Genomic DNA, 26,897 nt, shown 5'->3' with positions numbered 1-26,897 from the left:
TTAAATGTATATATTGTAATGACTATTAAACAATCTTTTCTGAAATATTAACGTAAGATCTTCACATTTTATAATTTTTTTTTTGTAACTTATACAATACTTGTCGTTTACGAGTAATTTTGTTAATCCGTGCATTTCGCTCAATTCCGTTGCGTTCGAAAATAAAACTTTATTCAGCACTTTGCTTTCTCGTATTCCTGACTTACTTTTTTCGCTAGGATTTTATCCATTGCACGATTTATATATTTCTGGGTAATAGTAGTGAACGCTGGCCATATACTTATCGTACTTATCTAATACACAAGGAAGAATATTCTTTAATATTGAGAAAATAAAATCTCAGAAAAAGAAATGTCTTTCGTCTGTTCCATCTTTCCTCTTCTTCAAAAAATTCTCCCCCATTTACGGAAATACAAAACTTTTCTTATGGTCACCGAACATGGTTTTAATATTATATTCTGTCCACGTTTGCACGTGCCACGGTTGCTATCTGCTGTCACTTGAATTTTTAAAGGAAATAATGCACTGCCTGCTACTTCATTGTTTCGCTCGAGAATTCGAGAGGGACAGGGTCGTCCACCTGAAAACTTCTATTTTTTATCCACAATAGTGTACGCAATATGTGCACGTTCCGATCAAAATATTTAATAAGCCGTGGCTCATGGGAGAGTACCCACCACTCCCGGTCTCTTTCAAGCTCTGTTTGTATAAAGACACTATATCGTGCACATCATATGTACGATCGATCAAGTGTTTCTTGTAACACTGTGCTTTTTGTAAACATTCTTTTCTCGGAATCGATGCATATTAACAGTGCACAATAATAAGAAAATAATAATAGAAATATGAAAGTAAGGAATACTGTTAGCCCAACTATAGAAATTTGGTTTCGAATTTTTGGCATTTGGCCGAATATGTCATGTGCTTCATTGTGTAGACTACTCTGGACTGTCTTGATCATAATCGAACAAGTTTTACAATATCGATATATCATAATGCATTTTCATTTGGTTGAGTTTACCGAGATAATGCATATTTTGGGTTCAACGATGACGTATACAATATTTTTAATTAAACTTGTCATTTTTTGGTGTAAACAGCGGTGAGATAAGCGAGATCGATGAAACGTATATTGATATGCACTGTCAGATCGGTGAAAAATTTGTTTTACAAATTATTTTATTTAATTATAATTAATTATACCATTTAGCCTAGTTAAATAAATATAAAATTGCATCTCAATTTGACAATTACTATGTTGGTCTGTAAAATAAATTATTTGACAATTGCAAACGAACTTGTGAACGAAACTAAATTAAAGACAAATTGCTATAATAAATTAATTATTATACGGGATAAAAAAATGAGAGGACACGCATCTATAAATTCATTGCGCAACGATAAATTTTTCATCGATGGTTTGCATAACGGTTTGCATAATTCATTGCGGCCGTTATCACGATTATGACTATTAAAAACTGTTCGTAGAACGTTCAACAGGATACTAACAATGATGGCAATTGATTGGGAAAAGTATTTTAACACGAAATTCAGTACGTTTGCGATATGCAATGCCAAACTGTCACAGCGCTTTGTTAATATGACAGTGATTCTATATTCGACAACTGTACTTCTTATGAGTAGTAAAGTTTTCCTAAAACAAGCGGATGACAACATAGCTTCCAACATTTCTACACGATTGCTCATTATAGATATGGATCTACCATTTGATGCTAATCAAAGATTCGTATACGAATCAGTCATAATTGCTCAATTCTTTTTTTCGCTATTATGTGCTGATGCAAACTGCTTGTTGAATGCCCTGCTTATAAATCTGGTGAGTCTTGCTGTGCAAAAAATATTGTTATTCATTAATGTTATTATTTATTATTTCTACTATTCATTAAAATCAATCTTGATATTTTATTGACCAATCAGTTGATATCAGTTGATTAATCGAATGTACATGTATTGTCTTATACATTATCAAAAATAGTTTATGGAATTCTTAACTTATGCTGACTATAAAATTTTAAAAGATTATATGCGGAGAGAGAGAGAGAGAGAGAGAGAGAGAGAGATATGTTTAATCTAGAAATTTAAATAATTTATTTCAAATTTGAAAGTAATCGGCGTGTAGTCCTTTGAAGCATATATTTAAAATAAATTACATATAAAATTAATATTCCAACATTTAATTATTCCAACTTTGACGCTTTTTTTACATAATTGATTAAAAATCTTTTTCTCGCAACTTTTTATTTAAATATGACAATTAAAAATAATGTATATTTCAGATATTGCATATAGGAGGCCAAATCGATATTCTTCGCGAGAACTTGAAGGAAATTTTTCCGAAGAATGGCAAAAATCTAAATTACTTTGAGACGAAAGAAGCAATTAGAGAACACCAGAAAATCATTACGTTTTCAAAGTATATTGAAGATTTATATTCATATATCGCTATGATATTGTTCGTATCGGATTCGTTGATTATCTGTTGCTTGGGTTTTACAATTGTTGCGGTAAGTATTATATTTTTGTATAATTCTACAGTAAAGAGGAATATACATTAGAATTTTACAGAATAAAAGAGCTAATTCACCTTTAAGTATTCATTACCTTATCACTTTTCCATTCCTCTTAGGACATTTCTTAATATTCCAGTCGATCGGTCGACCTGATGCTTCAGAAAGTATAATCAGAAACTTTTTATTTTATGTCGTTATAAATATGGAGGCGTTCATCTTTTGTTTTGCTGGAGAATATTTAAGTGTTAAGGTTAGTTATTGAGACGAATATGTGGTTTGCGATAAATAAGCAGAATATTATTATATGTAATTTATTTTCAAAATTACAATATCCATTAATCCTCCATTTGCTCCAATAGAGCAAAAGCATCGGAGATGCTGCTTACGCTTCCTTCTGGTACGAATCAGATTCTAGAAATAGTCGAATTATATTATCTTTGATAATGAGGTCGCAAAATCAATTAAGTATTACAATTGGAAAGATAATGAATTTGTCTTTGGGACAATTTACCACTGTAAGTTTATCTCAGAAAGACACATCATTTTGCACGTAAAATTTTTAATCGCATATTTTACATTGAGAAGAGATTATTCTATTAATAATTATCTAGAATAAATAAAAAGCAAAAAATTTGTTTTTTTTTTCTTAAATTATGAATAAACTATTATTTGAATCAATTTTCGTTGTATACACACACATATACTATTATAATAATCAAATAATACTTTTACAGATTGTAAAAGCTTCAGCCTCCTATATATCGGTTCTACTTGCAATGTATTGAAGCGGAACTGCATTCTATTTACATAATATTTTTAATAAGTGTTAACAACTGGTAGTTTAATTATGTTTAGTCTTAAAAAAATTTGCACATAATTTAAAAATGTCAAAAATCATTACAATATTACTTACCATTTTTTTCCATATGTGTTACACACTTGCGTGTGTGCGTTTTGGTAGTAAGAATAAACTCAAAATTGCCGTAGATCAATAACTCGAGATGTTTATTAATTGATGTCGAACAATGCAATCCCATGCTGCTTTCGCTCCTCTCATTTGGCAACGTTAGCGCGACTTTGCAAGTTCTGACAATTTTCTTTTATTCTTTCTCGAGTCTTCCATTTGCTGTGCACGTGGCGTCTTGTATTTTTAAAACTCATAATTCGTCGTGTTACCCTGTCAAGAAAAAAAGAAAGAAGAATAAGAAACCGACAAAATAAGGACAAATTTTGTAAATTTCTAATAACTTTTAAAGTTTCATAATTGTAGATCTAAAGTTGTACATTCAAAAATTATAGGTGTAAATTCTTAATCGTGTAGTGTTTATGTAGATCTCATCGTATGTTGAGAAAATTATATAATATTTAACATCTACAGAATTAAATCCACATCTATACATTTTAGAGTATGTATGTATTATATATTAGAGTATGTATAGTGTGTTATTTTAGGTTTGCTTTCAAGAGAACATTTAATGATTAATTGTTTTCGGTCAATTGTGAATATGTTTTTGCGTTCTTTAATGAATTATATATCACAATATTTTTCGTAAAATTAAGGAAACACGGCAAATCCGATATTCGATGTCTTATATTATAAAATTATTGATAGTAAATTCTTTTTTTCATAATTTTACGAAAATGATTGCGAGTACAGCATGTTTCTCTATAAAATTCGTACTTCAAATCTTAATATAACACCTGAGTGGACATGTTGTAAACCATTTCGCATAAATTTTCTAGTTCGCGAAATTAATTGTCGTTATGATATGTCGGTACGTTTATTTCATATTTCTCCACCGCACCAACGAGCTAATGGATTTGATGAATAATTTGAGCAACTCTTTAGCACACAGCTTGTTGCTAACGGATTCTCTTTTGGTTAATTCATCAATGAATTAACTTAATTATTCTCTTCGTTTTTTTTTGTGCAACAGTATCAAATAATAAACTATAAATAGCTTGAACTTATTTTATGAAGTTATTCAGAATTCATTTTTTTTATATAAAAAGTTCCGCGATATCTTATAATAGCCACGAATTGAATAAACGAAAATTCGAAAGATTTGTTTAGCATGCACGACAACGAAATGGCTAATCGATCATAGTGTTACGAATGCTATAGTCTTCGCACGACGACCACAACAATCTATAGTCTCGGCGTAAAAGTGTCCAAAAGTGATAACTTTAATATATCAACTTCATTCGGGCGCTTATCCTGAGGATGGAATAAATTTTTCTTCGACAGCAACAATTTACAAAAAAAAAAAACAAAACTCTAGTCATATGAAATTTCCCCGTCGCCATAAAAAATATCGAGTTTTAATTTTTTTAATTTAAAATTATTTTATATTAAATAATATATAAAAATTCATTTATACATGGTATAGACAATATTCTTTAACAAAAAATTTCCACAATGTAAGTAATAAATAATTATTGATTTTATTTAAATTTTTCTTAAAAATTTACAATTTTCTTCACTCTTCTCTACAACAAAGTTATCGAAAATATACAAGGTAAACGTCCCAGTGACTGGACATGTCTCTATGTCCGGACACTTAAACAAAATTTATTATTATTAATCTCAAATGATTTTTTAAATATAATATTATAATTTAATTGTAATTTTTAAATATAATTAAATTATAATATTGCAATAAAAAAATCATTTGAGATTAATAATAATAAATTATGTGTCTGAACAATAGGTACACGTCCGATTATTGGGACGTTTACCTTAATGGTATTTACTTCGAAAAGCGTGTACGTTCTATGATCATGAGTTATAGTACAGCACTAGGTGTATATCGGACTGTCATTAGAGAAATAAGAAGTTACCACAACTCGAATATACTGCAACAGTATCATTTGTATTTACTACGTATTCGCAATTCTTCCACTTTCCTCTAGTATCACAACATATACACTCTAATCACAGTATAAAATTATAAAATATAATATATAATAAAAAAACTCAGTAACAGTATTAAAGAAATTATAGCTATTATCGTATTACAAATAATATACCATTTATATTTCTGATATAATTAAATTAATTTTCACACTTAAAATATTGATAATAATAATTACTTATCCAATGCTCTACTCGCTTAAACAGATGTTACTTTACATTTTTGTAATGTTGAAATGTCATTATAACATTTATTATTACAATCTTTTATTGAATATTAACATTAAGCTCTTTGCATTTTATGATGTCCTTTAGTCCGAATCTACAATAGGTGATTTAAGACTTAAGCCATAAGAAATTAAACAATTACAACCGAATGCGAAAAGAATAATCGATTGTGATTTGACCATTTCTTATGGCTTAAAAATCTATATTATATATCCAGGCTAGCTTATAATATTGCAAACTTATGATATTGCTTATAAGGATTATGCTTGTCGTTTGCGAGTTGCCATTGCTACTGAAATATAAAACTTTACTCAACACTTCATTCTCCGTTTCCTGCTTCTGACTTGCTTCTTCACAATCAATGCACAACTTGAATCTGACATGCACCAGAGTTCCGTCCAAAATAATACGATTTACATATTTCAGGAGAATGAATTGTTAACGCGTGCACACTAGCCGCACTTATAATGCGCGAGGAATATCCTTCAATATTGAGGAAATAAAATCTTTCCTCAATATTGAAAGAAAAAAATATTCGCTTCTTCTACCCTCTTCCTCGAAAACTCTCCCTCATTCACGGATATACAAAACTTTTCTTACGGCCATATCAATCCATGATTTAACGTTCTGTGAATGTCGCGTGTGTTGCTATCTGTTACTGCTTGAATTTTTAAAGAAAATAATGCATTACGAGTTACACCGCTGTTTTGTCCAAGAATTTGAGAGGGAGAACGACCATCCGGAAATTTATTTTTTTTTACCGACAATATACACGCAATCTGTACACATTGCGATTAAAATATTTAATAAGCTATGTGGGCAAGTGCCCTCCACTCTCGTTCTCTTTCAAGCTCTTAGTTTGTACAAAGACATTACATCGTGCACATTACACGATCGATCAAGTGTTTTTCGTAACATCCCTGTTTTTTTTTATTCTCTTATTTCTTTATTCTTTGGATTCGATGCAAATTAACAGTGCAAAATAATAAGAAAGTAATAATACTATAAATATGAAAGTAAAATATACTGTTAGCCCAGCTACAGAAATTTTATTTCGTATCTTTGGCATTTGGCCGAATACGTCGTTCGTTTGGTTACGTCGACTGTTCTGGATTATTTCGATCGTATTCGAGCAAATTGGTCAATATCGATATATTGTAAAACATTTTCATTTGATGGAGCTTTTCGAGATCATAATAATTTTAACTATAGCAGTGACAATGACAAGATTTTTTATTGTACTCGTTCTATTTTGGTGTAAGCAGCGGTGAGATACACAATGTGAGACACATAGTATAAGTACTATCAGTGAAAAATTTGTTTTAAAAATTATTTAATATATCCAAAGTAAATTAATTAAATAAATTTAACATTACGTCTTATTTCAACAATTACCACTTTAGATGGTAAAGTGATTTATTCGGCAATTGTGCAAACGTTAACAGAATTAAAAACAATTGCCGTATTGAATTATTATGCAAAAATAAAAGATAAATGGACACACATCTCGAAAGTTATTGTGTAATGATAAATTTTTCATCGATAATTTGCATAATGCTTCATTGCGGATTGTTATCGTGATTATAACCAATAAAACTATTTGTAGAACATTCAGTAAGATATTAACGATGATGGCGATTGATTGGGAAAAGTGTTCCAACACAAAATTTAGTATGTTCGTAACAACGCAAAATGCCAAACTATCGGAGCGCTTTGTTAATATGTTGGTGATTCTTCATTCGATTACTGTAATTCTCTGTAGCACCCACATCCTTGTGAAATACGTAGATGATGGCAATGCTTCCAATGTCTCCACACGATTATTCATTTTAGAGATGGATCTGCCATTTGACGCTAACCAAAGATTCGTATATGAATCTGTTATAATTAGCCAATTTTTTCATTTCTTACTATGTTCCAACCTTGTAAGTGTATTCAATGCTTTTCTCATAAGTCTGGTAAGTTCTATTATGTAAGTAGATATTGTTTCTATGTATTATTTTTATTATTCATAATATTAATTTCTTATATTTTAATAATCTGTGATCAATTAATATCAATTTATTGATGAAATGTTTGATTATTGTCCATATTATAAAAAATAATATATAGACTATTCTATCATATGTTGCTTTTTGAATTTTAAAATATTTTATACGGTGTTAATTAAATATTTATGCATTGAAATATTTTTTCTCAACATCTATTAGCACAGTAGTTCAAAAAAACTTATATATATATATATATATATATATATATATATATTTTAGATATTGCATATAGGCGGTCAAATCGATATTCTGCGTGAGAGTTTGATGGGAATTGTTCCGAAGAAAGACAAGGCCAGCTCGAGTCATTTCACAGTAAAAGAAGTAATAAAAGAACATCAGAAAATCATTACCTTCTCAGAGCATATCGAACATCTGTATTCGTATATTGCAATGGTGCTATTTGTATCAGATATTCTGATTATCTGCTGCTTAGGTTTTACAATTGTCGCAGTAAGTATTATAATTTTGTTTAAATTTACGATGAAGAATAATATAGACTATAGAAACCGTTGTTGAATTTGTATAATAAAGGAGAACTATTTCGTGCTTTTAATTATACAGCATTTTGTTACCTTTTCGTTACTCTTAGCATATTCCTTAATATTTCAGTCAATCAGTCGACCTGACGTTTTGAAAAATATAATTAGGGTTCTCTTATATTACTTGTCCATAAATATGGAAGCATTCATATTTTGCTTTGCTGGGGAATACTTGAGCGCTAAGGTTAGACATCAGAACGATTAATCACTTACTTTGATATTATAATATTATTATATAATTGTTTGTATATACACATATACACATAGCCACATGCATATACAGAATCTCATTTTAATTATCTCAAATAAATATCTTGAAAAATACGTATGGTACGTAAAAAATGTTTCAGATGAAAGTGGAACTATTTCGGGGGAACGAATTTGATTCATGTTGTTTTTTATAGACGAATAAGTCAAAAAGGTATGAAGGTTACCCCCACTTTTTAAATGATTTTTCTGCAAAATATTTTTTAATTATTTTATTCATGAAAATATTAATTTACGGTTATTAAAAAGTAGTTTATGAAACATTTAATATTTTATGTAATGTAATGCCGGAATATGGTGTCAAATATCTTATAAACTAATAGTTTTTTTGATATTAACATTTTAATATTTTTATATACAAAATAATTAGAGAAATTATATTATTAAATAAAAAATCATATAATTCCATTTAGAAAAGTAGAGTAATCTTTTTAATGCCTTTATGAAAAAACACAAATGTGACGAAAATAAATATCTCCCACGAAACCGTTTTACTTTCATCTGAAATATATATTCTCATATTATATATTTTTCAAAATATTTGCCAATTAACAATATATACATATATAAATGTTACAAGAATAATTATTTAATAGAGTAAAAGCATCGGAGATGCTGCTTATGCTTCCCTCTGGTACGAATCAGATTCTAGAACCAATCGAATTATATTGTTTTTGATAATGAGATCGCAAAATCAGTTAACAATTACAGTCGGAAAGATAATGAATTTATCCTTGGAACGATTTACTAGTGTAAGTCTATTTCATATTTACTTTATACGTGGCCTTTTAGCATAGATTTTGCACAAATGATTATTTTATCCATAATTATCTATAAATATAAAGTGTGCTTGTTCTTTTCAAATAAGATAAAATAATATTGTCAATTACAATAATAAATGATTTTATTAAGACCATAATGAAATTAAATAACAATAAATACGCATATTCAATCTTATAACGATCGAAGCTAGATCTTTTAAATCCTAAATAATTTAAAGTGAATTATATGTATATACTCCGTACATATGTGTATATACTATATATGTACATGTATATATATATATATATATGTATATATATATCATATTTTGCAGTTATTCAAACTGCGGATAGAATTTTTACCGGACAAACGCAATTAAACGTACGATCTCGATGGTCTTATGGCTTAGGACGCTCGTACGGAAAACAAGAGATTCGAATTCAAGTCTCGACCGAGATAATATTTTTCGCAATAAATTTATTTAAAGTTTTTCATTACATTAACATCCTTCTAATATGATACTGGATTGAATAATCAAAACTTGTTTGTCAATTAAATTTAATTTGTGATATTATTCTAGTAGTTTAATTGCGTTGTAAGTCCGGAGAAAATTCGACGCGCAGGTTAAATAATTACAAATTATGATATAGATGCATGTACATGAGACTGTCAAAAAAAAATTTTTTTTTTTAATCAGGCACTTAGCTCAAAAGCTTCCATCTTATACCAAAAGAACACCCTTAAATTTTTATCAAATAATATTAAGATTTGGAGGTTGCTAGTAAACGATTTTTTAATCAAAGTTTCGATTTTCCTTAATAAACACATTTGATGCAAAAATGGCTTAAACTAGATTTTAAAAGGATACCGTATGTTTTTTTGGTCGCTGAACACGATGCAATAATTTATTTAACTCTATGATATATGCTTTAAGAAATACAGTCCAATTAATGTGAAAAGATTACCAAATTTCGAATTCAAGGTTGATTTTAATAAGATTTCAAGTGTGTAAATAGGTTGCTACTCTTCTCAAACTGTAGGTCTGCTCACTCAGAACAGGATCCGTTGGAATCTGTTACAGGGCCTTTAAAAGTTGCATTTAACTAAAAAAAATAAAATAGTCTAAATTATAAAATAGTTTTATGACTAAAAAAATTTTTTTTACAAGTTCTAAAGTATATCGCTTTGTGATTTTGGCATCCTCAAATTAATGTCTCAATTTGGAAATAAAAAACTCTTTATTAAATGAGTACTTAACACAAAAAAATAATTAATTGAATTAATTGATTTTTTTTAATGGAAATAAGCTACATATAGCACATATTATATTTATTTCAGTTAATTAAATCATATTTTTTTGTCTTATATACACAGAAAAAAATGAATTCCTAATTCATATATATTTTTATTCTTGAATACTATTTACTTTCATTTAAGTATAAAATGTTCTCTTCAATTATAAATGTTCACTGACATCAATAATAAATAGATACATGCATAAATAGATATATAGATTTGTGCAAAGTATGCTTTATTCTTAAAATTGTATTCTATCTCTAAATGTGATTCAATCTTTAAGAGCGGATAACATATTCAGCTCGTTCTAATGTTTCTGTCAATTATATTGCAAATGGGAATGCGCGAAGAGCCGGCCGACTTTGTCACTGCGACTTGACGAACAGGCGCCTATACACGCGGGCGAATTTTCCGCGGCGGATTTGCGGATCTGCTATCCAAAGTTAAATGGGTGAGATGAGCAATGAATCCGTCGCGACGGATCCGCCTGTATATGTAGCCAGCGTTGTATATGTAGTCTACCATTATGACGAGGTTGACCGTCTGTTTGCATCCTTATTTGCAATACGGCTAACGGAGATTGGTCTCAGCATTTCACTTGCCTTTGAGCTACGTTAGTAGAAGATATAATTCAAGTTTTTCCTTGGGAGCTTGTACGGCATGCATTAAGAGGCATACTCTATAAATGTGATACTTCATTCACAAAGCTATCGTCACTTATTGCAGCAATGAGATCTGTCACCTTGATGTTACTAAAAAGCATATTGAGGGTTTGAAATAAGTTGACAAAAGATATCATTAAAGAAAAAATAATTCTAATCTAAGCATATTTAATGTGGAACAAGTGCAACTTTTTCCTTTTATTGAAATAAAATTTATTTCGAACTAAGAATAAAATTTATTTTATTTCACGAATAATTTATTGTTAATCGGAAATTGTTTATTCTTGACGTTATTCTAAGCATAAAATATTCTTGGATTAGCATTTAAGAATTCATTTTTTTCTATATACTCATTTCCAGTTAAAATTTTAACTGTAAAATTAATTATTTGAATTGAAATTTATGGTACATAATAAAAAAATTAGAGAATTATGTGTGTTTATCACATCTATATTATGTGTACAAATCTTTATTACTTAGTTTTTATCTCTTATTCATAATGATTTGTAATACCCATTCTCTAAACATTTTAATTAACAACAATTAAAATAAAATTTAACTTTTTATAATAAAATTTAAATATAAAATATAACCCTAATCACATTAAAGTGTAAAACGTCAATAGAATGAAATTTTATTTAAACGTTGAAATTTAATTGTTGGGATAATTGATCTAATTTATTATATACCGAAAAAATATATTTTGAATAAAATATTTGTTATAAGCAAGAAACTGTAAATGAAATAGTAATGCGGAGATTAAAGTTAAGAAATATATTTATGACTTATTTTAAAAAAACATCTGATTTTTATTAATTATTTTATTTATCATGTAGACCAAAAGTAACATTCAAAATAATTTTATTTTTAATACACGAAAACGGAAATAGTGTACATATTTGACAGTCGGGTATGGATTAATGTATTTAATATAATAATCTCCGTCTGTGGTCGCGTTATCTTATAAAAACATATAGACATATCCGCCTTTCGATTATTAAGATGTTTGCATATTACATTTTGCCTCGATTAATTTTGCTCTATTTTTGTCCTATATTTTGTTATACTCGCATTTATTAATAAGAAATAACATTTATTAACATTTATTATAATATTTATATTGTTTTCTATTATTAAAATAAGTCCAATGCTAAACAAATCAGTTTTTACATCAATATTTAATTTAAATATTTAATTTAAATTTAAATATTTAATTTTTACGTACATTGATATTTTATAGTAATTGAATAATATTCTTACAGATTATAAAAACTTCAGGGTCCTATATATCCGTCCTACTTGCGATGTGTTGAAGCTATATTATATTTACATTCAATTTCTAACTAGCATTTATTGTTAATAGGTATTATTTAATTATTAAAGAATTTGCACATAAATTAATATTAACAAAACCGTTGAAGTATTACTTACTATTTCCTTTTATCTGTTACACTTGCACGCGTATATTACGCGCATTAATAGAGAATAAGAATATATAAATTCAGACTCAAGTATAGATCGATAAGCCAAGATGCGCAATGCTTATTAAATGAAATCGAACAATATACAATCCTATGCTGCTTCTCTCTTACTCTCTGTATAATATTGTTCTTATTGTATGATTTCCATTTTTTTTTTACTATTGAGTGATACTTCATTTTAATATTGTGTATATGCAGCACGTTTTCATGTCTCATCATTTGTCCTATCATGAAACAAAGAAAGAAAAAAAGAGAAGGAATAAATAAAGTTAAAAAGATCTTAAACATTCTGGTTCTTTATACAATTATGTAATAGTAGATCTACAGTTATAATTGAGTAAATATCTATAAATAAAAAAATAATTATTGGCTTTATCTAACCTTTTTTTCCCAAAAATTTGCAATTCCATTCTTCAATACAACAAAGTCATTAAAAATGTGTTTACTATAAAAAGTATGTACATTCTGTGATCATGTCTTATAACTTATAGTACACCATATAGGGGTGCATTGGAGAAATGAAAAGTTATCTCAATTCGAATATACTACAATAGTTACATTTATGTGTATCATGTGTTGGCAATTCTTCTACTATTCTTTAATAGCATAAAATTATAATATACGTAAGAAAAAAATTAGTAATAACAATATTAAAACAATTACTGTTTATTATGGTATTATAAATAATATTCCGTTTATTTTAAATATAATTAAATCACTTAATTTTTCTTTTACGCTCAAAATGTCGATAACAATAATTACTTATCCAGTGCTACTTTGCATAAAAATATTTGCTTACATTTTTGTAACGTTAACACAATATTATGATATCAAAACAATCTTTTATTAAGATAATTTTTTTAAAGATTGACATAAGCTCTTTGCATTTTACGATACTGTTTATAGCTTCTAAGTACTATGCTTTGTCAAAAACGCTGTTATTACTGAAATAGAAAACTTCACTCAGCACTTTGTTCTCCATCTACTGCTTCTGATTTAGTTATTCACGATCATTGTACGCAACCTGTATCTGACATGCACCAGAACTTCTTCCAAAATTATGCGATTTACATATTTCAGGAGAATGAATTGTAAACGCGTGCACTCTAGCCGCACTTACATAATGCGCGAGGAAGAATATCTTTCAATATAGAGGAAATAAATTCTTAGAAAAGAAAAGCTTTCTCTTTCTTCACCCTCTTTCTCGAAAAAGTCTCCCTTATTCACGGATATACAAAACTTTTCTTACAATCACCGAGCACAGTTTAACGTCCTGTGAATGTCGCGTGTTGCCATCTGTTGTTGCTTGAATTTTTAAAGAAAATAATGCATTATGAGTTACACCGTCGTTTCGTCCAAGAATTTGAGAGGGAGAACATCGGCCATCCAGAAATTTATTTTTTTTTATCGACAATATACACGCAATCTGTACACGTTGCGATCAAAATACGTAGTAAGTAGTGATTCGTAAGAGAATGCTTTCCATTCTCGTTCTCTTTCAAGCTCTCAGTTTGTACAAAGATATTGCATTATAAACATATGATCGATCAAGTGTTCTCTGTAACTGTGTCTTTTTTAAATTCTTTTGTCGGATTTGATACATATTAACAGTGCAAAATAATAAGAAAGCAATAATAATAGAAATATGAAAGCAAAGAATACTATTAGCCCTGCAGCAACCGAAATTTTGTTTCGTATCTTTGGCATTTGGCCGAACACGTCGTTCGTTTTGTTACGTAGACTATTCTGGATTATTTCGATCGTATTCGAGCAAATTGGTCAATATCGATACATTGTAAAACATTTTCATTTGATGGAGCTTTTTGAAATAATAATAATTTTAAGTTCAGCAGTGGCGATGACGAGATTTTTTATTGTACTCGTCGTTTTTTGGTGTAAACAGCGGTGAGATATGCAGTGGTGAGACACATAGTATAAGTACTATCAATGAAAAATTTGTTTTAAACATTATTTAATTTATCCAAATTAAATTAATTAAATAAATTTAACATTACGGCTTATTTCAGCAATTGCCACTTTAGATAGTAAAGTGATTTATTCGGCAATTGCAAACGTTAACAAAACTAAAAACAATTATTGTATTAAACAAATTATTATATACAAAAATAAAAGATAAATGGACACACATTTCGAAAGTTATTGTATAACAATAAATTTTTCATCGATAATTTACACATAATGTTTCACTGCGGATTGTTATGATTATAATCAATAAAACTTTTTGTAGAACATTCAATAAGATATTAATGATGATGGCGATAGACAGGGAAAAGTGTTCCAACACAAAATTTAGTATGTTCGTAATATCGCATAATGCCAAACTATCGGAGCGCTTTGTTAACTTGTTGGTGATTCTTCATACGATAGCTGTAATTCTCTGTAGCACCCACATCCTTGTGAAATACGTAGATGATGGCAATGCTTCCAATGTTTCCACACGATTGTTCATTTTAGAGATGGATCTGCCATTTGACGCTAATCAAAGATTCGTATATGAATCTGTTATAATTAGCCAATTTTTTCATTTCTTGCTATGTTCCAACCTTGTAAGTGTATTCAATGCTTTTCTCATAAGTCTGGTAAGTTCTATTATGTGAGTAGATATAGTTTCTATGTATTATTTTTATTATTTATAATATCAATTTTTTGATATTTTGATGATCTGTGATCATTTAATATCAATTTATGGATGAAATGTTTGATTATTGTCTATATTATAAAAAGTAATGTATATGCCATTCTGTCATAAGCGGCTTTTTAAATTTTAAAATATTTTGTGTGGCATTAATTAAATTTATGTATTAAAATATTTTTTCTCAACATCTATTAGCACAGTAATTCAGAAGAACGTATACATTTTAGATATTGCATATAGGCGGTCAAATCGATATACTGCGTGAGAGTTTGATAGGTATTATTCCGAAGAAAGAGAGGGACAGCTCGAATCATTTTACGATTAAAGAAATAATAAAAAAACACCAGAAAATCATTACTTTCTCGGAGCATATCGAGCATCTGTATTCGTATATCACGATGGTGCTGTTTGTATCGGATATTCTGATTATCTGCTGCTTAGGTTCTACAATTGTCGCAGTAATTATAATTTTATTTAAATCTACGATGAAGAGCAACATACATTATAAGAACCGCTGAATTTGTAGAATAAAGGAGAACTATTTTGTGCTTTTAATTATTCAGCATTTTGTTACCTTTCCGTTGCTCTTACAATGTTTCTTAATATTCCAGTCAATAGGTCGACCTGACGTTTTGAAAAATATAATTAGGGTCCTCTTATTTTACTTCGTCATGAATATGGAAGCATTCGTATTTTGCTTTGCTGGAGAATACTTGAGCGCTAAGGTTAGACATCAGAACGATTATATTATTCATGATATTATTACATAATTGTTTGTATATATATATATATATATACACACACATATACACACATTACATATATAGAATCTCATTTTAATTATTTCAAACAAATATTTTGGAAAATACGTAAAGTAAAAAATGTTTCAGGTGAATGTGGAACTGTTTTTAAGGGGACAAATTTTGTTTATGTTGTTTTTTTATAGGTGGGTAGGTCAAAAAAATATAAAAACCACCCCCACTTTTTAAGTGATTTCTCTACAAAATATTATTTTTTAATTATTTTGTTCATGGAAGTATTAATTTACAGTTATTAAAAAGTAGTATATAAAACATTTAATATTTTATGTTAATGTATGCTAGAATATGATAAAATATCTTTTAAACTAATTTTTTGGTATATATATATATATATATATATATATATTTTTACATTATAATATTATATACAGAATAATTAGAGGAATTGTATTATTAAATACAAAAACATGTAATTCCATTTAAAAAAGTAGAGTAATCTTTATATCTTTTTAATGTCTTTATGAAAAAACATAAACGTGACGATAATAAACATCTCCTACGAAACCGTTTTATTTTCATCTGAAATATATTTTCTCATATATTTTTCAAAATATTTGCCAATTAACAATCTGTACATGTATAAATGTTACAAGAGTAATTATTTAATAGAGTAAAAGCATCGGAGATGCTGCCTACGCTTCCCTCTGGTACGAATCAGATTCTAGAACAAATCAAATTATATTGTTTTTGATAATGAGATCGCAAAATCAGTTAACAATTACAGTTGGAAAGATAATGAATTTGTCCTTGGAACGATTTACTAGTGTAAGTCTATTTCATATTTACTTTATACGTACAGCCTTTTAGCATAGGTTTTGCACAAATGTTTATTTTGTCCATATTTATCTATAAATATAAAGTGCTTGCTCTTTTTAAAATAAAGTAAAATAATATTATCAATTACAATAATAAATGATATTTTTAAGACGGTAATGAAATTAAATATTAACAATAAGTAAGCATATTTAAATCTATAATGGTCGAAGCTAGATTTTTCTAAATACAAAAAAAAATGATTTAATTAATTAAATCATTTTTTTTTATTATGTACTCATTTTCAGTTAGAATTTTAACTGTGATGTTAATTATCTAACAAATTTATGGTACATTATGGAGAAATTAGAGATGTGTGATACATTACTTTAAATACGAAGCGTCATTAATTATATAATTGTAATTTTTGAAATTAATTCATTTAAATGAATATGTATAATAGTTCATTATCTTAACATTCAGACCGTAGTGGCGCTTCGTATTTAAAGTAATGTATCTAATATAAACGGTCTTATTTCCAATCTTGTAGAGAGTTATGTGTGTTTATCAGATCTATATTATGTGTACAAATCTTTATTACTTAGTTTTTATCTCTTATTCATAATTATTTGATAATACCCATTCTCCAAACGTTTTAATTAACAACTATTAAAATAAAATTTAAACAAAATATAACCTTAATCACATTAAAGTGTACAAAACGTCAATAGAAGCAAATTTTATTTGAGCGTTGAGATTTAATTCTTGAGATAATTGGCCTAATTCATTACATACCGGTGAAATATTTCAAATAAAATATAACTAAGAAACCGTAATTGAAATAGTAATGCCAAGATTAAAATTAGGAAATATTCTTATGACCTATTTTAAAAAACCATCTGATTTTTATTAATTATTTTACTACGTAGACCAAAAGCAACATTCAAAATAATTTTACTTTTTACGGAAATAGCATACATATTTGGCAATCGGGTACGGATTAATGTATTTATATGGTAATCCCCGTCTGTGTCGGCGCCGTCTTACACAACATATATAGACATATCCGACTTTCAGTTATTAAGATGTTTGCATGTTGCATTGTTTCGACTAATCTCGTTCTATTTTTGTCCGATATTTTTTTACACCTATATTGATTAATAAGAAAAAAATAACATTTATTAACATTACATCTTTATATATATTTATTAAAATAAGTCAAATGCTAAACAAATCGGTTTTTACATTAAGATTTAATTTAAATATTTAATTTTTACTTACATTGATATTTTATAATAATAATGTTTTTACAGATTATAAAAACTTCAGGGTCCTATATATCCGTCCTACTTGCGATGTGTTGAAGCTATATTATATTTACATTCAATTTCTAACTAGCATTAGCAGTTATTGTTAACAGGTATTGTTTAATTATTAGAAAATTTGCACATAAATTAATATTAACAAAAACCGTAGAAGTATTACTTACCATTTCATTTTATCTGTTACACTTGCACGCGTATATTACACCCATTAGAGAATAAGAATATATAAATTCAAACTGTCAAGTATAGATCGATAAGCCAAGATACGCAATGCTTATTAAATGAAATCGAACAATATACAATCCTGTGCTGCTTCCCTCTTTCTCATGTATAATATTGTTCCTATTTTATGATTTCCGTTTTTTGAGTGATACTTCATTTTAATACTGTGTACATGCAGCACGTTTTGCATTCATGTCTCACCATTTGTTGTTGTCATCTTATCCTATCATGAAATAAAGAAAGAAGAAAAGAAAAGGAATAAATAAAGTTAAAAATACCTTAAACTTTCTTTATACAATTATGTAATCGTAGATCTACAGTTATAATTGAGTAAACATCTATAAATAAAAAAATAATTATTGGCTTTATCTAACCTTTTTTTCCCAAAAATTTGCAATTCCATTCTTCAATACAACAAAGTCATTAAAAATGTGTTTACTATAAAAAGTATGTACATTCTGTGATCATGTCTTATAACTTATAGTACACCATATAGGGGTGCATTGGAGAAATGAAAAGTTATCTCAATTCGAATATACTACAATAGTTACATTTATGTGTATCATGTGTTGGCAATTCTTCTACTATTCTTTAATAGCATAAAATTATAATATACGTAAGAAAAAAATTAGTAATAACAGTATTAAAACAATTACTATTTATTATGATATTATAAATAATATTTCGTTTATTTTAAATATAATTAAATCACTTAATTTTTCTTTTACGCTCAAAATGTCGATAACAATAATTACTTATCCAGTGCTACTTTGCATAAAGATATTTGCTTATATTTTTGTAACGTTAACACAATATTATGATATCAAAACAATCTTTTATTAAGATAATTTTTTTAAAGATTGACATAAGCTCTTTGCATTTTACGATACTGTTTATAGCTTATAAGTACTATGCTTTGTCAAAAAACGCCGTATTTTTAGAAATAGAAAACTTCACTCAGCACTTTGTTCTCCATCTACTGCTTCTGATTTACTTATTCACGATCATTGCACACAACCTGTACCTGAAATGCACCAGAGCTTCTTCCAAAATTATGCGATTTACATATTTCAGGAGAATGAATTGTAAACGCGTGCACTCTAGCCGCACTTACATAATGCGCGAGGAAGAATATCTTTCAATATAGAGGAAATAAATTCTCAGAAAAGAAAAGCTTTCTCTTTCTTCACCCTCTTTCTCGAAAAAGTCTCCCTTATTCACGGATATACAAAACTTTTCTTACGATCACCGAGCACAGTTTAACGTTCTGTGAATGTCGCGTGTTGCCATCTGTTGTTGCTTGAATTTTTAAAGAAAATAATGCATTATGAGTTACACCGTCGTTTCGTCCAAGAATATGAGAGGGAGACCGTCGGCCATCCGGAAATTTATTTTTTTTTATCGAATATACACGCAATCTGTACACGTTGCGATCAAAATACGTAGTAAGTAGTGATTCGTAAGAGAATGCTCTCCATTCTCGTTCTCTTTCAAGCTCTCAGTTTGTACAAAGATATTGCATCATAAACATATGATCGATCAAGTGTTCTCTGTAACTGTGTCTTTTTTAAATTCTTTTGTCGGATTTGATACATATTAACAGTGCAAAATAATAAGAAAGCAATAATAATAGAAATATGAAAGCAAAGAATACTGTTAGCCCTGCAGCAATCGAAATTTTGTTTCGTATCTTTGGCATTTGGCCGAACACGTCGTTCGTTTTGTTACGTAGACTATTCTGGATTATTTCGATCGTATTCGAGCAAATTGGTCAATATCGATACATTGTAAAACATTTTCATTTGATGGAGCTTTTTGAGATAATAATAATTTTAAGTTTAGCAGTGGCGATGACAAGATTTTTTATTGTACTCGTCCTTTTTTGGTGTAAACAGCGGTGAGATACGCAGTGGTGAGACATAGTATAAGTACAGTGAAAAATTTATTTTAAATATTATTTAATTTATAAATTAAATTCATTAAATAAATTTAGCATTACATCTTATTTCAACAATTACCACTTTAGATAGTAAAGTGATTTATTCGGCAATTGCAAACGTTAACAAAACTAAAAACAATTGCTGTATTAAACAAATTATTATATGCAAAAATAACAGATAAATGGACACACATCTCGAAAATTATTTTATAATGACAAATTTTTCATCGATGATTTGCATAATGCTTCATTGTGACTGTTATCATGATTATAATCAACGAAACTATTTGTAGAACATTCAGTAAGATATTAACGATGATGGCGATTGATTGGGAAAAATGTTCTAGCACAAAATTCAGTATATTCGCGACATACAATGCTAAACTGTCGGAGCGCTTCGTTAACATGACGGTGATTCTTTATTCGATAGCTGCAATTCTTACTGGCACCAAGATCTTTGTAAAACACATGGATAGCGGCAATGCTTCCAATGTTTCCACACGATTGCTCATTGTAGAGATGGATCTGCCATTTGATACTAACCAAAGATTCGTATATGAATCTGTCATAATTATCCAATTTTTTCATTTATTCCTGTGTTCCAACGTTATGGGTGTATTTAATGCTTTACTCATAAATCTGGTAAGTTCTATTATGTAAGTAAATATTGTTTCTATGTATTATTTTTATTATAATATAAATTTCTTGATATTTTAATAATCTGTGATCAATTATCAATCTGTATCAATTTATTTATGAAATGATCAATTATCAATCTGTATCAATTTATTGATCAAATGTTTGATTATTATCTATATTATAAAAAGTAATGTATATGCCATTCTGTCATTAGCAGCTTTTTAAATTTTAAAATATTTTGTACGGCATTAATTAAATTTATGCATTAAAATATATTTTCTCAACATCCATTAGCACAGTAGTTCAGAAGAACGTATATATTTTAGATATTGCATATAGGCGGTCAAATCGATATTCTGCGTGAGAGTTTGATAGGAATTATTCCGAAGAAAGACAGGGATAGCTCGAATCATTTTACGATTAAAGAAATAATAAAAAAACATCAGAAAATCATTACCTTCTCGGAGCATATCGAGCATCTGTATTCGTATATCGCGATGGTGCTGTTTGTATCGGATATTCTGATTATCTGCTGCTTAGGTTCTACAATTGTCGCGGTAAGTATTACAATTTTGTTTAAACATCTACTATGAAGATCAATATATATTATAAGAACCGCTGAATTTGTAGAATATAGGAGAACTATTTTGTGCTTTTAATTATTCAGCATTTTGTTACCTTTCCGTTGCTCTTACAATGTTTCTTAATATTCCAGTCAATAGGTCGACCTGACGTTTTGAAAAATATAATTAGGGTCGTCTTATTTTACTTCGTCATGAATATGGAAGCATTCGTATTTTGCTTTGCTGGAGAATACTTGAGCGCTAAGGTTAGGCATCAGAATGATTATATTATTCACAACATTATTACATAATTGTTTGTATATATATATATATACATACACACACACATACACACATATTACATATATAGAATCTCATTTTAATTATCTCAAACAAATATTTTGGAAAATACATAAGATAATAAATGTTTCAGGTGAAAGTGGAACTTTCGAGAGAAAGAAATTGTTTTCATGTTAATCTAGAATAAAATATAGGTATAAAATATCTTATAAACTAATTTTTTGATGTATATTTACATTATGATATTATATACAGAATAATTATGGAATTGTATTATTAAATACAAAATCATATAATTCCATTTAGAAAAGTAGAGTAATCTTTATATCTTTATAATCTTTATATCTTTATAATGCCTTTATGAAAATACACAAACGTGATGAAAATAAACATCTACGAAACCATTTTATTTTCATCTGAAATATATTTTCTCATGTTACGTATTTTTCAAAATATTTGCTAATTAACAATCTGTACATATATAAATGTTACAAGAATAATTATTTAATAGAGTAAAAGCATCGGAGATGCTGCCTACTCTTCTCTCTGGTACGAATCAGATTCTAGAACTAATCAAATTATATTGTTTTTGATAATGAGATCGCAAAATCAGTTAACAATTACAGTTGGAAAGATAATGAATTTGTCCTTGGAACGATTTACTAGTGTAAGTCTATTTCATATTTACTTTATACGTACAGCCTTTTAGCACAGGTTTTGCACAAATGGTTATTTTGTCCATAATTATTTATAAATATAAAGTGCTTGCTCTTTTTAAAATAAAATAAAATAATATTATCAATTACAATAATAAATAATATTGTTATGACCGTAATGAAATTAAATATTAACAATAAGTAAGCATATTTAAACCTATAATGGTCGAAGCTAGATTTTTCAATGCCTAAATAATTCAAAGTGAATTATATATATATACTATATATGTACATGCATATACACCATATTTTGTAGTTATTCAAAATGTGCGTCAAATTTTTTTCGGACGTACAAACGTAATTAAACGTAAGACCTCGAGTTCAAGGTCGATTTTAGTAAAGTTCCAAGTGTTCAAATGGATTGCTACTCCTCTCAAATTGTAGGTCCGGTTCACCCAGAACAAGATCCAGTTAGTTTTGCCGGAATCTCTTACAAGGCACGGAATCTCCTTTAAAAGTTGCATTTAATTGAATTATAAAACATTTTTGTAACTAGAAAATTTTTTTTACAAGTTCTAAAGTATATCTCTTTGTGGTTTTGTCATTTTCAAATCAAATGCCTCAATTTGGCAATAAAAAATTTTTTATCATAAAATTAAATGAGTAATTAACACAAAAAATATTTAATTAATTGAAATTAGCTACTTAATTATATAGTTTATTTTAATTAATTAAATCAATTTTTTTTGTACTCATTGTATTATGTACTCATTTCCAGTTAGAATTTTAACTGTGAATTTAATTATCTAACAAATTTATGGTACATTATAAGAAATTAGAAAGTTATGTGATGCATTACTTTAAATACGAAGCGTCATTACGGTTTGAATGTCAAGATGTTGAACTATTATATATATTTATTTAAATAAATTAATTTCAAATAATTGCGTGCCGATATGATTGTCGGATTTTCAATGCAATCACTCTCTATACATATCGGTTATTGCGAGGAATATTGGTAAAGTCTCGGTAGTCTAAAGGCTTAGGACATTCGTACGGAATGCAAGAGAGATGTGAGTTCGCCTCCCGGCCGAGGCAATAATTTTCGCAATAAGTTTATTACAGTTTTTTAAGATAAAATTTGGAAAATTTGGGGGGATAATTAATATTTCAGATTGATTGCATTAAAGGTCCGACAACCATATCGACACGCAATTGTAATTTTTGGAATTAATTCATTTAAATGAATATGTATAATAGTTCTACATCTTAACATTCAGACCGTAGTGGCGCTTCGTATTTAAAGTAATGTTTCTAACATAAACGGTCTTATTTTCAATCTTATAGAAAGTTATGTGTGTTTATCAGATTAATATTAAGTGTATTAATCATGTCTTTATTACAGTTTTTATCTCTTATTGTAATTATTTGATAATACCCATTCTCTAAACATTTTAATTAACAACAATTAAAATAAAATTTAAGCAAAATATAACCTTAATAAAGTGTACCTATCATATTAAATTGTACCTATCATATTAAAGTGTACAAAATGTCAATAGAAGCAAATTTTATTTGAGCGTTGAGATTTAATTCTTAGGATAATTGGCCTAATTCATTACATACCGGTGAAATATTTCAAATAAAATATTTTTTATAACCAAAAAACCGTAATTGAAATAGTAATGCCAAGATTAAAATTAAGAAATATATTTATGACCTATTTTAAAAAACCATCTGATTTTTATTAATTATTTTATTTACCCCGCAGACCAAAAGCAACATTCAAAATAATTTTACTTTTAATACGGAAATAGCGTAGACATATTTGGCAGTCGGGTACGGATTAATGTATTTGTATAGTAATCTCCGTCTGTGTCGGCGCCGTTTTACACAAGATATAGAAATATTCGCCTTTCGGTTATTAAGATGTTTGCATGTTACATTGTTTCGACTAATCTCGTTCTATTTTTGTCCTATATTTTTTTACACCTATATTGATTAATAAGAAAAAAATAACATTTATTAATATTATATCTTTATTTATTATTAAAATAAGTCAAATACTAAACAAATCGGTTTTTACATTAAGATTCAATTTAAATATTTAATTTAAATTTAAATATTTAATTTTTACTTACATTGATATTTTATAGTAATAATGTTTTTACAGATTATAAAAACTTCAGGGTCCTATATATCCATCCTACTTGCGATGTGTTGAAGCTATATTATATTTACATTCAATTTCTAACTAGCATTAGCAGTTATTGTTAATAGGTATTGTTTAATTATTAGAAAATTTGCACATAAATTAATATTAACAAAAACCGTAGAAGTATTACTTACCATTTTCTTTTATCTGTTCTTTTATTTGCACGCATATATACATTAGTATAGAAAGAATAAGAAATTCAGACTGTCAAGTATAGATCGATAATCCAAAATACGCAATGTTTATTAAATGAGATCGAACTATACAATCCTGCTTTCCTCTTTCACACATAATATTATTCCTACTTTATGATTTTCGACAATATTCTTTTTATTTTCGAGCGGTACTTTATTTAAATATTGTGTACTTGCTTCACGTACAGCGTTATGCATTTTTAAGTCTCACAATTTGTTGTTGTCATATTATCCTGTCATGAAATAAAGAGAGAAGAAGAAAAAAAGACAAAAGAGATAAAAAATACCTTACTTTCTGTTTCTTTTTACAATCTTCGTAATCGTAGAACTACAGTCATAATCGAGTAACTGAAGATTTCTAAAATAAAAAATAATTATTGGTTTTATCTAATCTTTTTTCTTAAAAATTTGCAATTTTGCTGTTCTTCAGTACAGTCATTGAAAATGTGCAATACTTACTTTGAAATGAAAAGTGTGTACATTCTGTGATAATGACTTACACTCACTGCTATACGGTTAAAGAAAAAATTTTTTTGGCTTGAATGTCATTTCTTTGAAAATAATTTTTTTAAATTAAATGAATTTTTTTATTTGATTTGAAAAAGTAATGTTTAAATCAAAGAAATAACGTACAAATCATAATAATTTTTTCTTTACCCGTGTATAAAGAAACATTTTTTCAAATCGAAGAAACCTATCTCTAGGTTTATAGTACAACACTATAGTACAGGAGTGTATTGGAGAAACGAAAAGTTAACTTAACTTGAATATACTTCAATAGCTACGTTTGTGTTTATCATGCGTTCGCAATTCTTCTATTTTCCACTAATAAAATTATAACATGTGTAAGAAAAAAAATCAGCAATAACGATATTAAAAAAATTATTGTTGATATTTATTATGGTATTACAAATAATATTCCATTTGCTTTAAATGTAATTCAATTAATTTTTCTTTCACGCTCAAAATATGGATAATAATAAAGGGTGTTTTTTTAAGCCCGATAGAACTTGAAATTGTAAAAAATAAAACAAAAAATTAAATTAAACAGCCGCGGTGGCCACATGCCCGAAATCATTTTCAAATGTTAATGCCATGCATTGATCTTTCGACTAAAAAAAATTTTTTGATTATAATTTAATTTTTGTGTTAGTTTTTACAATTTTAAGTTCTATCGGGCTTAAAAAAACACCCTTTATTACATAACTGCAATGCTCTTCCTGCATAAACAGATATTACTTTACATTTTTGTAACGTTGAAACAATATTATAACATAAAAATAATCAAAACAATCTTTTATCGAAGATTAACATAAGTTCTTTGCATTTTACGATACTATTTATAGTTTATAAGTATTATGCTTTATCAAGAACGCCGTTACTACTGAAATATAAAACTTCACTCAGCACTTCGTTCTCCATCTCCTGCTTCTGATTTACTTATTCACGATCATTGCGCGCAACCTGTATTTGATGTACACAGAGCTTCTCCCAAAATTGTGCGATTTACATATTTCAGGAGAATGAATTGCGAACACGTGCACACTAACCGCACTTACATAATGCGCGAGGAATATCTTTCGATATAGAGGAAATAAAATCTCGGAAAAAGAAAAGCTTTCGCTTTCTCTACCATCTCTCTTCCTAGGAAAAGTCTCCCCTATTCATGGATGTACAAAACTTTTCTCACTGTTACTGAACACAGTATATAATGTCCTGTGAACGTTCGCGTGTTGCTATCTGTTGTTGCTTGAATTTTTAAAGAAAATTATGCATTGCGAACTACATCACCGTTTTGCCTAAGAATTTGAGAGAGAGAAGGTCGGCTATCCGGAAATTTCTTTTTTTTACCGACAATATACACGCAATCTGTACACGTTGCG

The 26,897-nt window shown here is 28.0% G+C and overlaps 4 protein-coding genes and 3 long non-coding RNA genes across 20 annotated transcripts; 4 read left to right on the top strand and 3 right to left on the bottom strand.

The window, feature by feature from the left end:
* The first annotated feature begins 686 nt into the window (after positions 1-686).
* Positions 687-3,526, top strand: LOC105152447 (4-vinylanisole receptor-like). Its single transcript, XM_011066755.2, has 6 exons — positions 687-1,102; positions 1,489-1,837; positions 2,298-2,525; positions 2,668-2,781; positions 2,891-3,046; positions 3,266-3,526. Exons 1-6 carry the CDS (start codon positions 846-848, stop codon positions 3,314-3,316), a joined length of 1,155 nt encoding a protein of 384 aa, XP_011065057.2. The 5' UTR covers positions 687-845; the 3' UTR covers positions 3,317-3,526.
* LOC147909924 (uncharacterized) lies at positions 3,298-13,844 on the bottom strand. 4 transcript variants are annotated; one of them, XR_015544828.1, is made up of 5 exons: positions 13,531-13,611; positions 13,113-13,176; positions 12,682-12,955; positions 11,191-11,330; positions 3,298-3,708 (listed from the first exon to the last, which is right to left on the bottom strand). It is a non-coding gene; the product is annotated as an uncharacterized LOC147909924 (long non-coding RNA). The 4 variants fall into 4 exon arrangements; XR_015544829.1 differs by adding an exon at positions 13,756-13,844 and having other exon boundaries at positions 12,682-13,675; XR_015544827.1 differs by lacking the exon at positions 13,113-13,176 and having other exon boundaries at positions 13,531-13,619.
* LOC105152546 (odorant receptor 4-like) lies at positions 5,996-13,910 on the top strand. Of its 3 annotated transcripts, XR_015544815.1 has the most exons (7): positions 5,999-6,940; positions 7,280-7,631; positions 7,944-8,174; positions 8,334-8,447; positions 9,127-9,282; positions 12,513-12,613; positions 13,812-13,910. XR_015544815.1 is itself a non-coding variant. In XM_087405530.1 (6 exons), exons 1-6 carry the CDS (start codon positions 6,684-6,686, stop codon positions 12,561-12,563), a joined length of 1,161 nt encoding a protein of 386 aa, XP_087261656.1. In that variant the 5' UTR covers positions 5,999-6,683; the 3' UTR covers positions 12,564-12,662. The 3 variants fall into 3 exon arrangements, 2 of the variants coding, with proteins under 2 accessions (XP_087261657.1, XP_087261656.1); XM_087405530.1 differs by lacking the exon at positions 13,812-13,910 and having other exon boundaries at positions 12,513-12,662; XM_087405531.1 differs by lacking the exons at positions 9,127-9,282; positions 13,812-13,910 and having other exon boundaries at positions 5,996-6,940; positions 12,513-12,662.
* Positions 13,911-14,057: 147 nt separating this feature from the next.
* LOC105152448 (odorant receptor 22c-like) lies at positions 14,058-24,935 on the top strand. Of its 7 annotated transcripts, none has more exons than XM_087405526.1 (6): positions 14,058-14,184; positions 20,878-21,089; positions 21,413-21,643; positions 21,802-21,915; positions 22,461-22,616; positions 24,779-24,935. In XM_087405526.1, exons 1-6 carry the CDS (start codon positions 14,058-14,060, stop codon positions 24,827-24,829), a joined length of 891 nt encoding a protein of 296 aa, XP_087261652.1. In that variant the 3' UTR covers positions 24,830-24,935. The 7 variants fall into 7 exon arrangements, with proteins under 7 accessions (XP_087261652.1, XP_087261653.1, XP_087261654.1 ...); XM_087405527.1 differs by lacking the exon at positions 14,058-14,184 and adding an exon at positions 19,749-19,953; XM_087405528.1 differs by lacking the exon at positions 14,058-14,184 and adding an exon at positions 19,878-19,953 and having other exon boundaries at positions 20,741-21,089.
* Positions 14,339-19,681, top strand: LOC147909922 (odorant receptor 13a-like). 2 transcript variants are annotated; one of them, XM_087405558.1, is made up of 6 exons: positions 14,339-14,636; positions 14,980-15,331; positions 15,615-15,845; positions 15,999-16,112; positions 16,818-16,973; positions 18,275-18,431. In XM_087405558.1, the coding sequence occupies exons 1-6, from the start codon at positions 14,377-14,379 to the stop codon at positions 18,323-18,325; spliced, it is 1,164 nt and encodes a 387-aa protein (XP_087261684.1). In that variant the 5' UTR covers positions 14,339-14,376; the 3' UTR covers positions 18,326-18,431. The 2 variants fall into 2 exon arrangements, 1 of the variants encoding a protein (XP_087261684.1); XR_015544817.1 differs by lacking the exon at positions 14,339-14,636 and adding an exon at positions 19,583-19,681 and having other exon boundaries at positions 14,984-15,331; positions 18,275-18,381.
* Positions 16,885-18,541, bottom strand: LOC147909923 (uncharacterized). Its single transcript, XR_015544852.1, has 3 exons — positions 18,451-18,541; positions 18,243-18,327; positions 16,885-18,109 (listed from the first exon to the last, which is right to left on the bottom strand). It is a non-coding gene; the product is annotated as an uncharacterized LOC147909923 (long non-coding RNA).
* Positions 18,664-26,721, bottom strand: LOC147909921 (uncharacterized). Of its 2 annotated transcripts, none has more exons than XR_015544831.1 (6): positions 25,474-26,721; positions 24,747-25,372; positions 22,959-24,597; positions 21,765-21,910; positions 21,544-21,673; positions 18,664-18,731 (listed from the first exon to the last, which is right to left on the bottom strand). It is a non-coding gene; the product is annotated as an uncharacterized LOC147909921 (long non-coding RNA). The 2 variants fall into 2 exon arrangements; XR_015544830.1 differs by having other exon boundaries at positions 26,574-26,721.
* Between the last annotated feature and the right edge of the window lie 176 nt (positions 26,722-26,897).

The sequence above is a fragment of the Acromyrmex echinatior genome, chromosome 4 (assembly GCF_024713525.1).
Source record: "Acromyrmex echinatior isolate Ae372 chromosome 4, ASM2471352v2, whole genome shotgun sequence".
NCBI classification, from domain to species: domain Eukaryota; kingdom Metazoa; phylum Arthropoda; class Insecta; order Hymenoptera; family Formicidae; genus Acromyrmex; species Acromyrmex echinatior.
This window is presented reverse-complemented; position numbering and strand designations above follow the sequence as displayed.

Bases quoted from the DNA above. Each gene is read 5' to 3' on its own strand.
- LOC105152447 (XM_011066755.2), top strand. From the start codon at position 846: ATGAAAGTAAGGAATACTGTTAGCCCAACTATAGAAATTTGGTTTCGA. The intron at 1,838-2,297 runs GTGAGTCTTGCT...TGTATATTTCAG, and splicing joins ATGCCCTGCTTATAAATCTG to ATATTGCATATAGGAGGCCA. The intron at 2,526-2,667 runs GTAAGTATTATA...TTAATATTCCAG, and splicing joins TGGGTTTTACAATTGTTGCG to TCGATCGGTCGACCTGATGC.
- LOC105152546 (XM_087405530.1), top strand. From the start codon at position 6,684: ATGAAAGTAAAATATACTGTTAGCCCAGCTACAGAAATTTTATTTCGT. The intron at 8,448-9,126 runs GTTAGACATCAG...ATTATTTAATAG, and splicing joins GGGAATACTTGAGCGCTAAG to AGTAAAAGCATCGGAGATGC. The intron at 9,283-12,512 runs GTAAGTCTATTT...ATATTCTTACAG, and splicing joins CCTTGGAACGATTTACTAGT to ATTATAAAAACTTCAGGGTC.
- LOC147909922 (XM_087405558.1), top strand. From the start codon at position 14,377: ATGAAAGCAAAGAATACTATTAGCCCTGCAGCAACCGAAATTTTGTTT. The intron at 14,637-14,979 runs GTGAGATATGCA...AACTTTTTGTAG, and splicing joins GTTTTTTGGTGTAAACAGCG to AACATTCAATAAGATATTAA. The intron at 15,332-15,614 runs GTAAGTTCTATT...TATACATTTTAG, and splicing joins ATGCTTTTCTCATAAGTCTG to ATATTGCATATAGGCGGTCA.
- LOC105152448 (XM_087405524.1), top strand. From the start codon at position 20,146: ATGAAAGCAAAGAATACTGTTAGCCCTGCAGCAATCGAAATTTTGTTT. The intron at 20,406-20,740 runs GTGAGATACGCA...AACTATTTGTAG, and splicing joins CTTTTTTGGTGTAAACAGCG to AACATTCAGTAAGATATTAA. The intron at 21,916-22,460 runs GTTAGGCATCAG...ATTATTTAATAG, and splicing joins GAGAATACTTGAGCGCTAAG to AGTAAAAGCATCGGAGATGC.